Source organism: Lathamus discolor, chromosome 22, assembly GCF_037157495.1.
Source record: "Lathamus discolor isolate bLatDis1 chromosome 22, bLatDis1.hap1, whole genome shotgun sequence".
NCBI lineage: Eukaryota > Metazoa > Chordata > Aves > Psittaciformes > Psittacidae > Lathamus > Lathamus discolor.
Genome location: NC_088905.1, coordinates 4,360,001 through 4,375,150, shown reverse-complemented (window position 1 = coordinate 4,375,150; position 15,150 = coordinate 4,360,001). Strand labels below are relative to the sequence as shown.

At 56.7% G+C, this 15,150-nt stretch overlaps 2 protein-coding genes across 2 annotated transcripts; both read right to left on the bottom strand.

Annotated features, from left to right (window-relative positions):
• Window positions 1–1,035: 1,035 nt before the first annotated feature.
• NKX3-1 (NK3 homeobox 1) lies at window positions 1,036–5,744 on the bottom strand. Its single transcript, XM_065659088.1, has 2 exons — window positions 5,379–5,744; window positions 1,036–3,552 (listed from the first exon to the last, which is right to left on the bottom strand). The coding sequence occupies exons 1-2, from the start codon at window positions 5,650–5,652 to the stop codon at window positions 3,164–3,166; spliced, it is 663 nt and encodes a 220-aa protein (XP_065515160.1). The 5' UTR covers window positions 5,653–5,744; the 3' UTR covers window positions 1,036–3,163.
• Window positions 5,745–6,485: 741 nt separating this feature from the next.
• NKX2-6 (NK2 homeobox 6) lies at window positions 6,486–8,834 on the bottom strand. Its single transcript, XM_065659187.1, has 2 exons — window positions 8,688–8,834; window positions 6,486–7,531 (listed from the first exon to the last, which is right to left on the bottom strand). Exons 1-2 carry the CDS (start codon window positions 8,794–8,796, stop codon window positions 6,942–6,944), a joined length of 699 nt encoding a protein of 232 aa, XP_065515259.1. The 5' UTR covers window positions 8,797–8,834; the 3' UTR covers window positions 6,486–6,941.
• Window positions 8,835–15,150: the final 6,316 nt, after the last annotated feature.

Genomic DNA, 15,150 nt, shown 5'->3' with positions numbered 1-15,150 from the left:
TTATCAGCGGGAAAGCCTCCCATGTCATTCCCGCTGTGATTAATGCTGTAACACCCTCCGATGCTTTGGTTATCCAAATGGCACAACCCTTCCTTTTTGTCCTCGTGCTTTGTGCTTGGACAAGAAGAGGAAAAACCGACTGAAAGTCCGTCTTCTGCCCATAAAGAAACCACTTGGGGTTGTAGAGAGAAGGGATGGGAAGGAGAGGAGGGAGGGCAGTGCTTGCTGCAGGGGGGGATGCAGCCAAGATGTTTCTCCATGGCAGAGGCTGCAAAGGAGCCGGAGCTGCTGCCAGCATCCATGCCTCCAACCAGCACCAATGTCAGAGCCGGAACCTGCTTATTTTGCCATCTTAATGCTTGCTTTGGCTTCGATTTGTTCCCTTCTAAAGCTATTTAAGCTGGGTGCAATGGTAACTCTTGCACTTTGCTTTCCGCTCGGGAAAAGCTGCTGCTGCCAACAGCAGAAGGGAGGGAGTGTGTGCCCAAGGTTGGTCCCTCTCCACCCCTGTACGAGGGGAAGCATTCACACCGCCAGCTCCCAGGATGGATCCGTCTCCTTATGGAGCCCAGCACTGCCCTGATTGTGCTGATGGGGTTGCAGGAGGAGAAGGCAGGGGCAGAAATAAAACCTGGGAGCGGTGCTTGTAGTGCAAAACCCCAGAGGCCACCGGGATCAGGCTTAAACTGTGGGATTGCGGGTGATTTCGGGGTGATAAATGAGATACTTCACTATATAAGCCCTTACTTTTGGGAAGTAGTCACCTGTTTCGTGTTCGTCAGATGGTAAATGGGGTTAGAGGATGCTCAGACTCTCTATACATGGCTGCATGAGTGATGGAGCAGCTACAAACAGCGATGAATGATGATTTCCCACCTTGTGAGCTGGTGCTTGGGACAATTCACTGCACAAAGCTCACTTGGGTGCAGCATCTGCAGGAGCTGTTCATGGGAGGAGCTGATGGGACACCCATGGCCAGAAACAGGCTCAAAAGAACCCCCAAACCCAGGGCAAAAACCCCACAGAGGCAGCTGGTTTTTTGGTAAAGACTCCGAGCTCTTTATTCCAAAGGACAACACGAATTGGATGAAATGGTATCAAAAAGTACGTACAAAAATAGCAACTATTTGCACCGGCCTTGCTTTGTGCCAGGGGTTAACTGCGAGCAGTTGGGTGTTGAAGCAGCAAGGGCATATATTGGTTATAAGCCATCAGTGGGGAAAAAAGAAGCAGCTACACCACGTTTTCCCAAAGAAGCATCCAAGATGTTCAGTTTACACCTGATTTTCAGTTCAGGTCTGATTTTCCCAGCCCGATTCAGTCCTTCCCAATGTTATGTGCCCATCCCTGCTGCTCTTCTGCTGCCTGTGCAAAGGATGCGCCAGGATCCCTATTCAGGGGCAGCTCCGGGATGCTCAGAGCTGCTAATCCAGTGTATTTGGTGCACATTCAGTGCCTCCGCATTGATTTAAGCAGCATCCTGAGGCTGGGCAGGGCCTTTTCCCCCTGGAGAGGAACCAGTGCCCTGCTGGGGCTTGGCTTTGAGGCCAGAAGGGCTTTATTTTGTTGTTCTAAGCAGTGGATAAGCAAAGTGGATAAGCAGCAGGGCCGGGTTTGAAACACATTGCAACAGTGCAGGGGAGATGTCTGCTTCGAGCACCAGGGGCACGCAGCATCTGAGAGCAGGAGCTGGAAGGATAAATGGTATCTCCAGATATTAAGGGTTACTTTCAGGCTATTAGAAAGCAACTGGTTGTCCTCCAAAGCCAGCAAGGGCTTTGATAACAAGAGCACACGAGTATCTACTGCAAAGGGCTTCAGTTTGCACGTTCTCTCCTCCCTGTCCTCCCTCACCCGCATCCCGCGGCAGCTTCATCTTTGCGAGCTCGCACCATCTGAGTCTATCGGCAAGGCAAAAGCTCAGCTTCCAAATAATCTAATATTTAGCAGGAGCTAAATATTATCAGTTAATTATTGATAATTAATTAATTGATAATATTACCAACTATTATCAAATAATTTAAAGGGACAGATCTAAGCAGGTTCTGGTTTAATTCTCTATTTCCTTGCTGCGGGAGGCGGTTGGACCAGGGTGATTCTGAATTCTCTGTCAGAACAGGCACCGCAGGGACATTTCTGGTGCTCCACAGGGAAGAAACCTCTACTGTTTTATCCCAGGGTATTCTACGTGTTCCAGCGGAGCTTTGCTGATCGACACGAGGGAGAAAAAGCAGTCGGTGTGTTTCTTCTCTTGGAAACCTCATTTATTTTTACACTTTCTCCCATGGATTTAGTGGCATCTCAAGTTCTAAGTATGATTAAGTGCAAAAAAAACCCCGATCTTTGCTCTTCTACCAGTGCAAATTATCATCTCACCAAGAAACCACTTGTAAAGGTCTCATCCTCTTGTTGTCGCCGTGTCCTGACGTGGGGTTCGGGCTGATTTCAGTGGCAAACAGGGAGTTCGCTGCTTTGGAAGCTGTTGGGAGCGTCGAGCTCTTGGAGCCGTTGCTATTTTAAATAGCTCATATGGGAACGTTCAAACAGCAGCAACACCCGGATATGCAAAGCTCATCTGTCATTGCGCTATTGTCCGTGTTCCCGAAGGGGGCTGGTTTGGCTTCTCAAGGCACTGGCAGCAGCAGTTGGTATCTCAGCGTCCAGGGGCAGAGGGATGGGTTTGGTCGGGGTGAGCTGGGGCCATCGGGCACTTCAGGTTCCTGTCCCTCATAGCAGAAAGGGGTTTAGTTCCCCCCAAAAGCCACCTGCATTACCTGTAGTGCTGCCTGACAGCATGCGGGAGTATTGGGGGGGGGGGGGTCCAAGTCCCTTCTGGGCCCATGAACCATGATGCTATCAATGGCAGAGATGCTGTCAATGGCAGAGATGCCATCCCTTTCTGCCCCCCCGAGAACCTGCAGTGTTTTACAGCTGCAGTTCCACCTTGTAACAGTGCTATCAAATGAGCTGAATTAAAAGCTTGGGGGGGATTTTGGGGCTCTGTTTGGGTTCTTTTCTGTTAGCAACAAGAGAGGCTCGTGCTGCACCTAGATGCTGATCATTGCTGTGCGCAGGGTCTCAATTAACACTAGAAGAAGCAAGGCAGGATTAAACCCCCCACCACACAGAGGAGAAAAGGCTGCTTTCTGCTCACAAGCAGCTGCTACCAGCCAGGGCTCCATCCGCTCAGGTAGTAGAGGCAGGGCAGGTAGTGCCATCCGCTCCGCAGCGCCAGCAGGGATGCTCCATGGAGCTCGGCCGCTTTCGGCGCGCCCAGTCTGGTGATGCCGGAGGCCACCTCTTTCCGCTTGGTTTTGTACCTCCTGTTCTGGAACCAGATCTTCACCTGGGTCTCGGTGAGCTGCAGGGCCCGGGCCAGGCGGGCTCGCTCGGGGGCAGACAGGTACCGCTGGTGGCTGAATTCCCTCTCCAGTTCGAGGACTTGGCTGTGGGAGAAGGCTGCTCGCGAGCGCTTCACCTGCCTGGGGGGACACGGGGCCATGGGCTGCGGTGGGGGGGCACAGTCTGACCGGCAGGGCTCCGCTGGGGTGCCTGTGGGAGGAAAGAGATGGGAATGAGCCACTTGGAAAGAGCCCCAATCACTTGATGCTCCCCTTGCAGAGAGCGAAATAGCGATGGGTGTCCCTGGAGAGAGGCTTCGGACAAAGGGGAATGGCTTGAACCTGCCCGAGGGGAGACTGAGATGAGCTCTGAGGCAGAAGCTCTTCCTTGGGAGGGTGCTGAGGCGCTGGCACAGGGTGCCCAGAGAAGCTGTGGCTGCCCCATCCCTGCCAGTCAATAGGACTATACATTCAAGGGACTCCGATGGGCTAAAGGGCTGGTTTGCAGTGGTGGAGGGGGTCTGCCTGGGTGCTATTGCTATGTACAGCGTGGCATCAAGGGCTCTGGAGGATTTTATTGCAGAGTTCATACTACGAAGGCACTTGTTTGAAATCTCCTCCTGCGCCGATGGGAGATTCCCCAAAGAGAGCAAGGTTCTGTGCTCAGGTAACGAAGGACAGCCCAGAAATGGGAAATCAGTGCCCCTTAGAGCAGGCTGCAGTGAGGAAGCTTTGGAAACAAATCCCTCCCTGTTTGCTTTCGTGGTTCCAAGGCAATGGTGAGAAGTTTTGGGGTGCACTTTTAAACCTTCAGGCCTGGCTTTACACCCATCACTGCAGCCCCAAAGCAGCATCTCAGCGGTTGCCTTGCTTCTTATGGCACCGGAGGCACTAAGGTGCTGCGCTCCCTGGGAAGCGTCCCATAGGAGTGTTAAACCTTCTCAAGTCTATTCATGCAGTGAGGTCCTTTCTGTGTAACCCCCACCTTGGGACGGGAATAGGCCCATTGGGGGTTTTCCCCCTTTAGTTATTTCTTAGTCTGTTTTCGCTCAGGATGGAAACATCGGATGCTCAACTCCCAGCTTGCGTAAATCACGGCTGTCCCACTGAAATCCCTGCGGCTGCCCTGCCTTACACAAGCAGCTTCCTGGGAGATCCGGTGCAGCTTCCAATGGTTTTCAGAAGCCCCAGCCTGGTGGCTGCTTCGGAGCTTGCTTTCATGTAGAAACCCCTTCTCCCAGCACTGAAACTTAAAGCCAGCCTTCCCCTGCCAAGGGTTGGTGCCGCAAGCAGGAGCCGGTCCCCAGGGAGCTCAAAACTGAGCTGGTGCAGCTCAGCCCAAGGGCTGCTTGGGCAAGGAAAGGCCAAGTCCCCTCCTGCAGCCCCAGCTGTGCTCGTGCTGCTGCAGCACAAGGGGCAAGAGGCACAGAGATTTGCTCCCGAGTGTGGTTTCCAGTGTGAGGCTTCCGCAGGGAAACGTTATTCCTGCAAGGAATTTGGGAGTTACGTGCTAGGAAGGGATGCTGTGGCAAGGGGAGCGGGTTACTGTTGGCAAACCAGGTATGGGGGTACAGGCTGTGAAATCGGGGCTTCAAACAGCACAAATTCAACACGGGGGATATTCAAAGGACCAGAGGCACCGATGAGCTCGGCTGCGGTGGCATCAAGGGTGGGCACAAGCTGCCTCTCTGGGCTGGCAGCCACACGGTGCCTTTGCTGGGCACGTTCCACATTGAAGGGAACTTTATTTCCCGAGAAATCACAGGAAGGCATTAATTGGGTTTCATTTTGAAGTGGCATTTTAGGCAGACTGAGTCCTTTGGGCTGTTTGAAGCGCCTGGTGAGAGGTTTGCTATTACACTGCTGCTATTCCTCCTCCCTTCCCACCCCTAGAGCGCAGATACTCAAGGTATTTAAAGCACAACTCCTTCGGCTCCAGCAGCCGGGTTTGCATCCTGCCCCTTGCAGAAGGCTCTCCTTGACCCAACCATAACCATTGCGGATCCATTCCCCAGCCTGGAGCTTCCACTTCCTTACCTTTGTCTGCCTCTTGGGGTGTCCCTCGGGCTTGGGATGCTCCTGCGGGATGAGGGCTCCTGGTGGCGTGCCCTGGGGCAGAGCTGCCCTTGCTCCCCTCCGCTGCCGCTGCCCCCGGCTCCCCGTCCTGGCTGCCGAATCCTCTGCTCTCGCCCCTCTCCGGCTGCGCTCCCTGTTCCGCCCCATCCCAGAGGATGTCTTGGATGAGGAAGGACGTCCGGGGCCTGGAGGCGATGGGCGCCGTGTGTTGGGCTGCTGCCGGGGTGCAGCTCATCCCTGCCGGGGCGCTGCTGCCTGCTCTCTGCCTCCACCCCGGCGCTCCTGCTCCTGCTCCTGCTCCTGCTCCTGCTCCTGCTCCTGCTCCTGCTCCTGCTCCTGCTCCTGCTCCTGCTCCTGCTCCTGCTCCTGCTCCTGCTCCTGCTCCTGCTCCTGCTCCTCTCCCTGCCCACAGCCTCCTGGGCTTCCCACCCTCCCGGCTCCGCATTTGTAGGGCCGGCAGCCAAGCCTCCGGGGCCTGATTGGAGATCCCTGGCAGGAGTCTACGCCCTTCCCTGGTGTCTCGGCTGCCACCGGCTCCCTGGCTGCTTGCTTCTCGCCCTTGCTTCCCCATGGATCCATGGGGTCACAGCCAAACCTCAGCCCCCTCCTTTGCCCCCGCTGTTGCTCCCCTGAGCTTTTATGGTGGATGATGCTTAAGTGAGTTCGTCCTTTTGGGGGTCAAAATGCTTCCAAAGTGGGGGTTTGGGTGAGAGGAGGGGGGAGCAGCGCTGCTGCCTTGGAGGATGCTCACCTGCAATGGATCCAGAGGAGGCCACAAGGATGCTGAGAGAGATGGACTTGTTCAGCCAGCAGTGTTCAAGGCCGGGTTGGATGGGGCTTGGGGCAAGCTGCTCTAGTGGAAGGGGTCCTTGCCCGTGGCAGGGGTTGGAGCTGGATGAGATCCCTTCAACCCAAACTGGGCTGGGATTCTCTGATGCGGGCCAGGCTTGGACCACAAGGTGATTACCGTTCTGGTTTAATTACTGGTATGGATTGATCTGGGGGTTGTGTGTTTGGTTTTGCTTTGGATCAGGTTTTGCTGCAAAGCGACTGAAACCGTTTCACCATTCTGGGGTTTTATTTGCAAACGATGATAGTAAAGGCCAGAATAAACACCAAAGATAATCAGAAACATCAATCAAAACCCTATCTCAGAAGGTCAGAGCAGCTCCAAGCGTTCAGTAGTGTCCATAGAACAGTGACACACAGCGAGGTATGCGCACAGACCCTGTTTCCCGGTTGTCCTTAGGAAGCAATCCAGTGTTCATGTCCTGTGCTGGCAGCCTGGAGGAGCAAATCCCCTGCGAGCGGGAAGGACCAGACTCCAAAGCACTGAATAAATAAACACCCTGGGTCCCTGGATCCGCCTCTCTCCTGCCCTGCCTTTGCAGACATGGGATGGATGTGCTGGAGTCATCCCACTGTCCAGGGGTCAGACACCTCTGGATCCGGCTCCCATCCCGAGGCAGGCTGGGCTCCGGAGTGCACTGGGGTTTTCCTCGGTGCTTCCCACTCAGCCCTCACCTACCAAGCCCTGATTCCTGCTTGCCCCGTGGCTTGCAAGCACAGGGGCTGGTGCTGAGCTGCGCTGGCCATGCCCAAGCTCCCATTCACAGTGTGGCTGCTGGGGGTGGCACTGGGGGGCACCGCAGCATAGCCCCCCCCATAGCTACCACCATAGGGGCTGCTGCTATAGGCACCGTAGTAGGAGCTGTAGGAGTAAGCGCCGGCGCTGTACGGGGCCGGGTAAAGCTGGGACCCCCCAAGGCAGGGTTTGCCATCCCTGACCAGCACCACGGGCACTGCCACCCTGCGCGCAGGCAGCGGGTGGGCAGCCAGCTCCAGGGACTTATCCTGCCTTTGCCTTTTGCACTTGTACCTGCGGTTCTGGAACCAGATCTTCACCTGGGTGGAGGTGAGCTTGAGCGCACGGGCCAGATGCTCCCTCTCCGGGGCAGAGAGGTATTTGTGGTGCTTGAATTGCCGCTCCAGCTCCGAGACCTGCGCTTGCGAGAACAGAACCCGGGGCTTCCTCCGCTGCCGCTGCTTGGGGTGGTGGCAGGGGTCACCTCTCTGCTCCCCTGCCTCCAGAGCGGGGACGAGCAAGCGTTGTCCTGCGGCAAGGAAAACCCAAAGTGAGACCCGAGCCTGGCTCTGTGCCCAGAGAGTGTGGCCGAAGGAGGGATTGAGCCGGGAATGGGGCTCCGTGGGAAGAAGATGAAGCAGGGCTGAGAATTCCTAAGTTTAATATCAACTTTGCTGTGGTATTTAATGGGAATTCGCAACAATTCCCCCCTTTTTGGGACGGAATTAGGCTGTTACATGGATTTTGGGTAATGCCGCCTTTCGGTCCTTCCAAACCGTGCTGCTGTGGGGGCTGCCACCATGGCAGCCCCAGCCCGGAGGAGCACAGGGAAAGTGGGGTACCCGCAGCAGTCGGATCTCCGGCAGGATTTACCTGCAGCACCAAAGGAAAGGAGAATCCCCAATGGAAGCAAACCCCGCAAAAGGAAAAGGGCTGGGAATGAAGGAGGGGAAAATATCAGACCCGAGCAAAGATGTAAAGGAGTTATTTGCGTTTGTTTTAACCTGCTGGGGTTTGTGTTGCAGGTGAGGTAACCACGGGTCCTGCACATCCTGCCTGGGATGCGCTCGGTCCCCCGGCAGCCACAGCAGGGGCTCAGGGAAAGTGGGGGGGACACTGCTGGGACCCAGGGTGCTGGAGGGCACGTATGAACCCGGTCCGATCCCCCCTCGGCGCCCAGCCCGGAGCCGCATCCCCTCATTGTCCCTTGGGTCGTTGGTCCCCGTCCCCAGCGGGGACAGTTCTGGAGCGTCGATACGGGGGGGCTGTGACATCGGAAACGGCGGCGATTCGGGGGTTTCGGCAGAACCCCCCCTCTCCATCCATCCTTCCCCCCGCCGGCGGCCGTTTCCTTTCCCCGAGGGCGCCCGGGGGGGGGATGCGCGGGATGCTTGCCGGGCTGCCCGGAAAATGCCCCAAACAACCCCAAAACCCCCAAAACCCTGGGGAAAAAAGAGGAAAAAATGCAGGAAAAGAGGAAAAAAAAGTGAGCGAAGAGAAAAAAAGAGGGGGAAAAGGAGGAAACTCGCCACGGCCCGTGCCGAGGAACCCCGGCTCCAGCGGGACCGTGCCCGCAGGGTGCCAAGATGCAACGGGCGCCCTCGGTTTTCCACCCCGGGGCAACGAAAGCGGCTCCATAGGGCACCCCCCGGCCCCTGCTCCCCCCGGCCCCGCCGATCACTTACGCGGAGGCTCTTCCTCCCCGCCGGGGCTGCGGGGGGCGAGGGGCGCCCCGGCCGTGTCCGCCCGCTCCAGGTTGAGGATGTCCTTCACCGAGAAGGGGGTGGGCAGCATCCCCGCGGCCGGCGGGGCCGTCCGTCTGCGCTCCGGGCCCCGCTGCCCGGCTCTGACCCTCCCGTAGCGGCCGGGCCAAGCGCCACCCCTGGCCCCTCCGTCGGGGGGGTGTCCCCATGCGCTGCCCCCCCCCTGCAGCTCCTGCAGACGGAGCCAGACCCTTCCCCTCGATGCTCCTGACACAAGGGGGAAGCGAGAAGCAGGAGGGGGGGATTTGGGCTAAACAGCAATAAACCAAATCAGGTCGATTTTAGCTCCATTAAGGTCACATTAGCGAGCGGCTTCGGGAGATAAGGGCTGATAAGGGGAGAAGACCACCAAGCTCCTGCAGGCCAGGGAGAGGGGGGGATGCTGTGGGAGCCACCACTTCCCTCCCAGTCTCTCCCAGTGCTGCCTTGGGCAGTAGCAGACCCCCAGCAGGGCATGGAGTGGGGTTAGGGCCCCCCAGATGGGTTTGGGGAGCAGGGTGGACTCCTCCAGCCGTGGGGTGATGCTGGGTCTTATCGGAGCCCAGTGAGCGGCTACGTCAATTAAAATTCCTGGTGCTGGTGTTTGCTGATAGCCCTGACAGGGCAGAGCTGGCTTTTTGTCTGGGTTCAGCTGGTATCTCCTGCACCACCGAAACAGCCAAACTGGGCTGTAAGGGGAGGCTGAACAAATAAACCAGGCAAGGAAGAGAGGGGCTAGGACAGGAAGGGGAATGAATGCAGTGGCTTGGGGAGAGAAGTGCTCACAGGTCGGCCCTCACTGCTGGGTAATGCACAGGCGCGTTCCCAGCCCCTCTCCATGGTTTTCACTCTGCTCATGCCCATGGAACATCCCTGCCCTTGGTGCCTGGATCTCCAGTGGGAATTAGGAGTCAGGATGGATGCATCATAGGAGCTCCCGTTCCCCGGGAGGGTTTGGCAGTGTGTGTGGATGCGGCACAGCCCTCCTTTAGCATCCGCTAAATCCCTTTGGCAGGGATAAAGCTCAGACCCTGCTCAAGTGGTTTCCTTCAGGCTTCCCCCCTGGAGAGCCCTTGCTCTGCTCTCGGATGGCTTCAAGTTGTGCTGTTCCTTGCTGCAGGCCTGATCCTGCCCTCTTTACCCTTGGTAGGTAAAGGATGCTGAAAGGATACCCAGAGTATCCTTAGTTTTGCCTTCTGGGGGGCTCTTCCTTCTCACACCCCACATTTCTAATCCCATACAGGAACAACGCTGCTGCAGCTCACTTCAACCAGCCCAAGCCCCTTGGGCAGGAGCCTCCATGGTGGCTGTGTGCCCCCCGCAGCCCTTTGCCATGCTCCTTATGGACCAGGTTAGACCCTGCAGACCCATTCTCCAAGTCCAAGCCTGCGCCTTGCTCCCAAAGCCCCTTCCCAGTCCCCAGCTGGATTCATGGCCAGGTTTAAACGACTTGTTTGAGCCTCAAGCCACCAAAAGGCGAGAGCAAACAGACAGTAACATTACACCTTGGCTTGTTGATGGCAGGAGGCAGCCGGCGCCAAGGTAAAATGCTTGGCTGGGATCGAGACGGGCAGGAAGGGATTGGGGTAAGTAGCTTTATCCGCCCCTAATGACTCGGAGTGGCTGAGATTAATGGAGAGGCTGGAGTTTGGCTTTCAGGACCTGCGGAGAGATGAGCGCTGGGTGGGTTGAGTCAGGGGAGAGGGAAGGGAAACGGAGCTTAACACGGCGGTGGGGCAGGATTAGTGCCCCCCATCCTGCTCTCTGTGTCCCCATGGGTCGCATCCAGCCCTCCCTTCCTTGGGTGCGGTTTGTCACTCATTGCTGCAGGGGCTCCGCTGCCCAAACCTGCTGCCGAGCCCACCCGGCCCCATCCCTGCTCCCTGCCCCATGCCTGGAAGCTTCCCCATTGCTTTCCCAATGCCGCGGATGTTGGCATCCAAAGGGCCTCAGGCCCTTCCTGCGGTGCCAGGGATGGAGCAGAGCTCTCAGCCACCGCAGTTTGGCAGCGAGAGGCCCCTGGGGGATTTCTGGGAAGAAGCCTGAGAGGATCCATCATAAATCATGGGCTTCTTTTGGAGCGGGCCGTTGATGTTATTACCGCTCCCCAGGGACATTACTCCTCTCTTTAACCGGGTTAGGTGAAACCAGGAGAAAGCTGCCTCCAGCCACCGCCGGGTGTTTAAACGGGAGGATTTCTATGGCAGCAGCACAACCGCAGCTCCCAAAGTATCTGATTTCTGGCAGCTATCGCTGGGATGCATCAGGATCCCAACGCGATGTCGGAGGAGCATCCGAAACCCTGGAAACCCGACGCTGCCCGCCAGGAGGTGTTGCTCTGAAAGCGCTCAGGGTGAGGGAATAATGGGAATATTGACTCGTGCGAAGGAAGGGAATAACGGAGGAGGTGGATGCATGGGGGTTGCAAGCGCAGAGCGTGTGTAGAGGCATCTCTAAGGAGTTTGTGAACGCTTTGAAACTCAACTTAAAAGGGTTTTTGAGAGCCTCTTCTTTTCCCCTTTCTGTCCTTTTCCATCAGTGAAATGAAACGAGAAGCAGAGAGAATGGAAGTGATGGCAGCGGATGGGCTGAGGGAAAGCAGATTCCCTCTGGAGGCTTTCTAATAAACACCATTGGGAAAGAAGCACACAAAAATGCGCTGCTTTCCCCATTCCCCGGGGTAAAAATAACCCTGACACTTTAACAAGCTTTCACAGGGAAGCTCTCGCTGCTCTGGATGAAGGCCACATCGCGCTGTGCTGGCAGAGGCAGGCCCTGGGTGCGGGCTGGGCTGAAGGACATCTTGATGGGAGCACGCGCAGCTGAAAGCGGGGCAGGCTGTGACCTCCTGCCTTCTGCGCATCTCCCTTTAGCCTCCATTTTAACCAGTTCTTGCCCTTTTGAGACGAGCCAGGGTTTGCCCGGGGTTCTATGGATCTGCTTGAGCGAGGCCAGAGGAGGCCGTGGGGATGCTGCGAGGGCTGGAGCAGCTCTGCCCTGGAGCCAGGCTGAGAGAGCTGGGCTGGGGCAGCCTGGAGAAGAGAAGGCTCCTGAAGGGGAGACCTGAGAGCAGCTCCAGTGCCTAAAGGGGGTGCAGGAAACCTGGAGAGGGGCTTTGGGATATAAGGGATATAGGGACAGGCCAAGGGGAATGGCTTGAACCTGCCAGAGAGGGGATGGAGATGAGCTCTTAGGCGCGGTTGAACTGGATGAGCTTCAAGGTCCCATGTGGTGGGAGAGGTTTCGGGATGGATTTAACCCAAGCCCCTGCGGCAGGGCTCAAATCGTTAGGCAGCAGTGCCCTCTGCTTGGGCGCTGGGGATGTGCAGCTTCCCCGTACCGGAGCCGAGCCCTAACGGGGGGAGCGAATAAACCCCCCTGCTCCTCCACCCTCGGTTCGAGAGGAGCGGGTCAGTGCTGGGGACGGGCGGGAGCTGCTGAGGTTCGGGGTTTGCTGTGTCACGCTCGGGAGACGAAAATAGCGGCGGGTGTGAGAGGGTTTTCGCCGCCTTTTGAGCTGGGGAGCTATTTTTAAACGGGATTGTTCTGGCGAAGCACCATGAATAATTCAGCGCTCCCCCGAGGGAGCAAAGCCGAGCTGCCAGCATCGCAGCCCCGCTACGTGGCTGTCACTTCTAAGGAGACAGCTGGAGGGAGCATCCTTCCTCAAGCTGCCGGGGCTGCCGGCTCCTTGCCCCGTGGTTTTCCATAGGGAAGTGTGTGGTCCTCAGGGTTCCAACAGGCTGTCGTGTCCCCGCATCTGTGTGTGTTATGGGTTGGTGTGCAAGGTGATGCAGGGCTCTTCGTCAGGGAGTGCGGTGATAGGACAAGGGGGAATGGGTTCAAACTGGAACAGGGGAGACTCAGACTGCATATAAGGAAGGAACTCTTCATTGTGAGGGTGCTGAGGCGCTGGCACAGGGTGCCCAGAGAAGCTGTGGCTGCCCCATCCCTGGCAGTGCTCAAGGCCAGGTTGGACACAGGGGCTTGGAGCAAGCTGCTCCAGTGGAAGGGGTCCCTGCCCGTGGCAGGGGTTGGAGCTGGATGAGATTTAAGGTCCCTTCCAACCCGAGCCAGGCTGCGGTCCTATGATGGCAGTAGCTTGTGGCGGTGTCTGGGCTGAAGAGGACAAGCAGAGTCTCCCCATGGAGGGCCCGCAGCCTCTGGGCTGCCTCTTCCCAGGGCTCGGACTTGGCAGGGTTGGATTTACGGCTGTCCATGATGGTCCCAAAGGTCTTTTCCAGTCTAAACGATTCTATACCCGGACACTCCGCATCACAGAACCAAAGCCGGGGGCTGCCGGAGGGGTGAGGATGGGCGCAGGGAGACACAGTGAGTGCTGGGTGATTTGGAGCCATGGAGCCAGCAGCCTTTGGTCAGCAGATGGCACAAGAGCCGTGGCTGAGCTGCTTGAGCAGGGAGCGGAGAAAGAAACGGGGGAAAGAAAGGAGCGCATCACCCTGCAGTGTGCTGAGTGAGGGCAGAGCGGGCGGCACGGAGCCCTTCAGCACCCTCCGCAGCACCCAAGGGGTCCAGCAGGGCTGTTTGCCCTCCTACCAGCAGCTTTGGAGCATCCCAAACTCCTCCTCGGGCTTCCCGCAGCTGTATCCTGCTCCTCAGGCAGCAGGATGGGTTATTCAGGAGGGAGCCGGGGGTTATTTAGCCCCAGGAGCAGGGGACTGAGGGGCTTTTGGTGGCAACCAAACCCAAACTGGCTATGGTCATTGCAAGGAGCTGGAAGGAGGTGACCTTTGAAGGTCCCTCCCAACCCAAACTGTTCTGTTCTTCTATGATTCCCTGGCGAGGGAAATAGGGATGAGCTGGGATGGGAAACGTGCGGTGTGTTTGGGATGCAAACGATCCTTGGGAAGGGGGAATTGGGTCTGTGCCTCTGTGATGCTCAGTGTGCGTCGCAGGGATGCGCCCTCCTGCCTTCCAGTGGTGCAAAGTGGGGTGTCAAATCCTGCCCCACCACCTCCCTCCCCAAACCTCAGCATCCTCCCTTGAAACCCAGGGGTTCCCCCTCCTGCTGTGTCCCCATCGCTGCCCCGTGCTTTGCAAACATCAAGTGCTGCACAAGTGTTCTTTATTATTGGCTTTGACAGCCTGGGTTAAGTGGGTGGATGGGGTCTGGCAATCGCTTTGCTTTCTGCTTTGGAACAACCGTCAGGGCTCGCCACATCTGCTGGGCTTGGGTTTGGGGTTGTTTTTGCCTCCCTAATGGGAGATATTTATTTCGATGGCAGCAAGATCCCTTGGATACTGGTCCAAAAATGTAACTTAAAATATCTGGACTAAACAAGCTCCTAAAAGAAGGAGAATTGCTTAATTTTCATTCCCTCTGATGTCATCTGCGATTGCCACAGGCCGAAATCCCAGGCGTGATAACACTGAACTAAAACACAGCCTCAAATAATTCACAGGGCAGGGGGAAATGCATCATCCTTTATCAGCTATTACATGTCATAGATTTCCTATCTGTCAATCTACCCACCCTCAAAACATATAAACTGGCTGTGAGCAACTTCCTGAGCTGGAGCCGGATACGTGCTGAAGCACTTGGAGGTCAAGCCCAGCAGCCCGCTTGGTGCTCGTGCTTGTGGTGTCCTCTTTGGGATGCGATTTAAAAGAGAGGCGCAAAGCACCGTGATGAATGATGCAGGCATCAGCTCCGAGGGCGAGCGCGGTAATTTTCCGCTTCCAACTCAAAGGCTGCCAAAAGGAAGAGCCTCCTTAAAACCCGACTGCATGAACTGTGCTTGCTGAGGGTCAGAAACTCCTCCGTGGGTCTTGGCCTGATGGCTGGGAGAGACTCTTCAGAGCCCAGGGACCGTGTCCCCCTCTTGCAGCCGTGTCCTGCTTCTTGCACTGGCACAGATCATAGAATCACAGACGGGTTTGGGTTGGAATTGCTCATCTCCATCACCCCTCGGGCAGCTTAAAGCCATTCCCCTTGGCCTGTCCCTATATCCCTTATATCCCAAAGCCCCTCTCCAGCTTTCCTGCAGCCCCTTTAGGCACTGGAGCTGCTCTCAGGTCTCCCCTTCAGGAGCCTTCTCTTCTCCAGGCTGCCCCAGCCCAGCTCTCTCAGCCTGGCTGCAGAGCAGAGCTGCTCCAGCCCTGACAGCATCCCCATGGCCTCATTCCAAGCGCCCCACATCCCTCTTGTGCTGGGTGTTTGCACCCATCTGGCCTTGCTGCCTCTATTTCCACAGGGAACACCATTTATTGCCCTCCAATTTGCTCTCATCTATTTTCACATCACAGCAATGAATTTTGCCCTGGTTTGGCCTTTAAAAGTAACAGCGTGCTGCAGGGATCTATTTCTAACAACCACAGGCATCTGCTGCCCCAGGGCATGAGCATCATCTCAAGGCCAGCAGGCAGCACAGTGGTGCCCTGCTGC

Excerpts from the sequence above, each read along its gene's own strand:
- NKX3-1 (XM_065659088.1), bottom strand. The coding sequence starts at position 5,652 with ATGAGCTGCACCCCGGCAGCAGCCCAACACACGGCGCCCATCGCCTCC. Across the intron at positions 3,553-5,378 it reads ACCCCAAGAGGCAGACAAAG|GCACCCCAGCGGAGCCCTGC; the intron begins GTAAGGAAGTGG and ends TTCCTCCCACAG.
- NKX2-6 (XM_065659187.1), bottom strand. The coding sequence starts at position 8,796 with ATGCTGCCCACCCCCTTCTCGGTGAAGGACATCCTCAACCTGGAGCGG. Across the intron at positions 7,532-8,687 it reads CGGGGAGGAAGAGCCTCCGC|GACAACGCTTGCTCGTCCCC; the intron begins GTAAGTGATCGG and ends TCCTTGCCGCAG.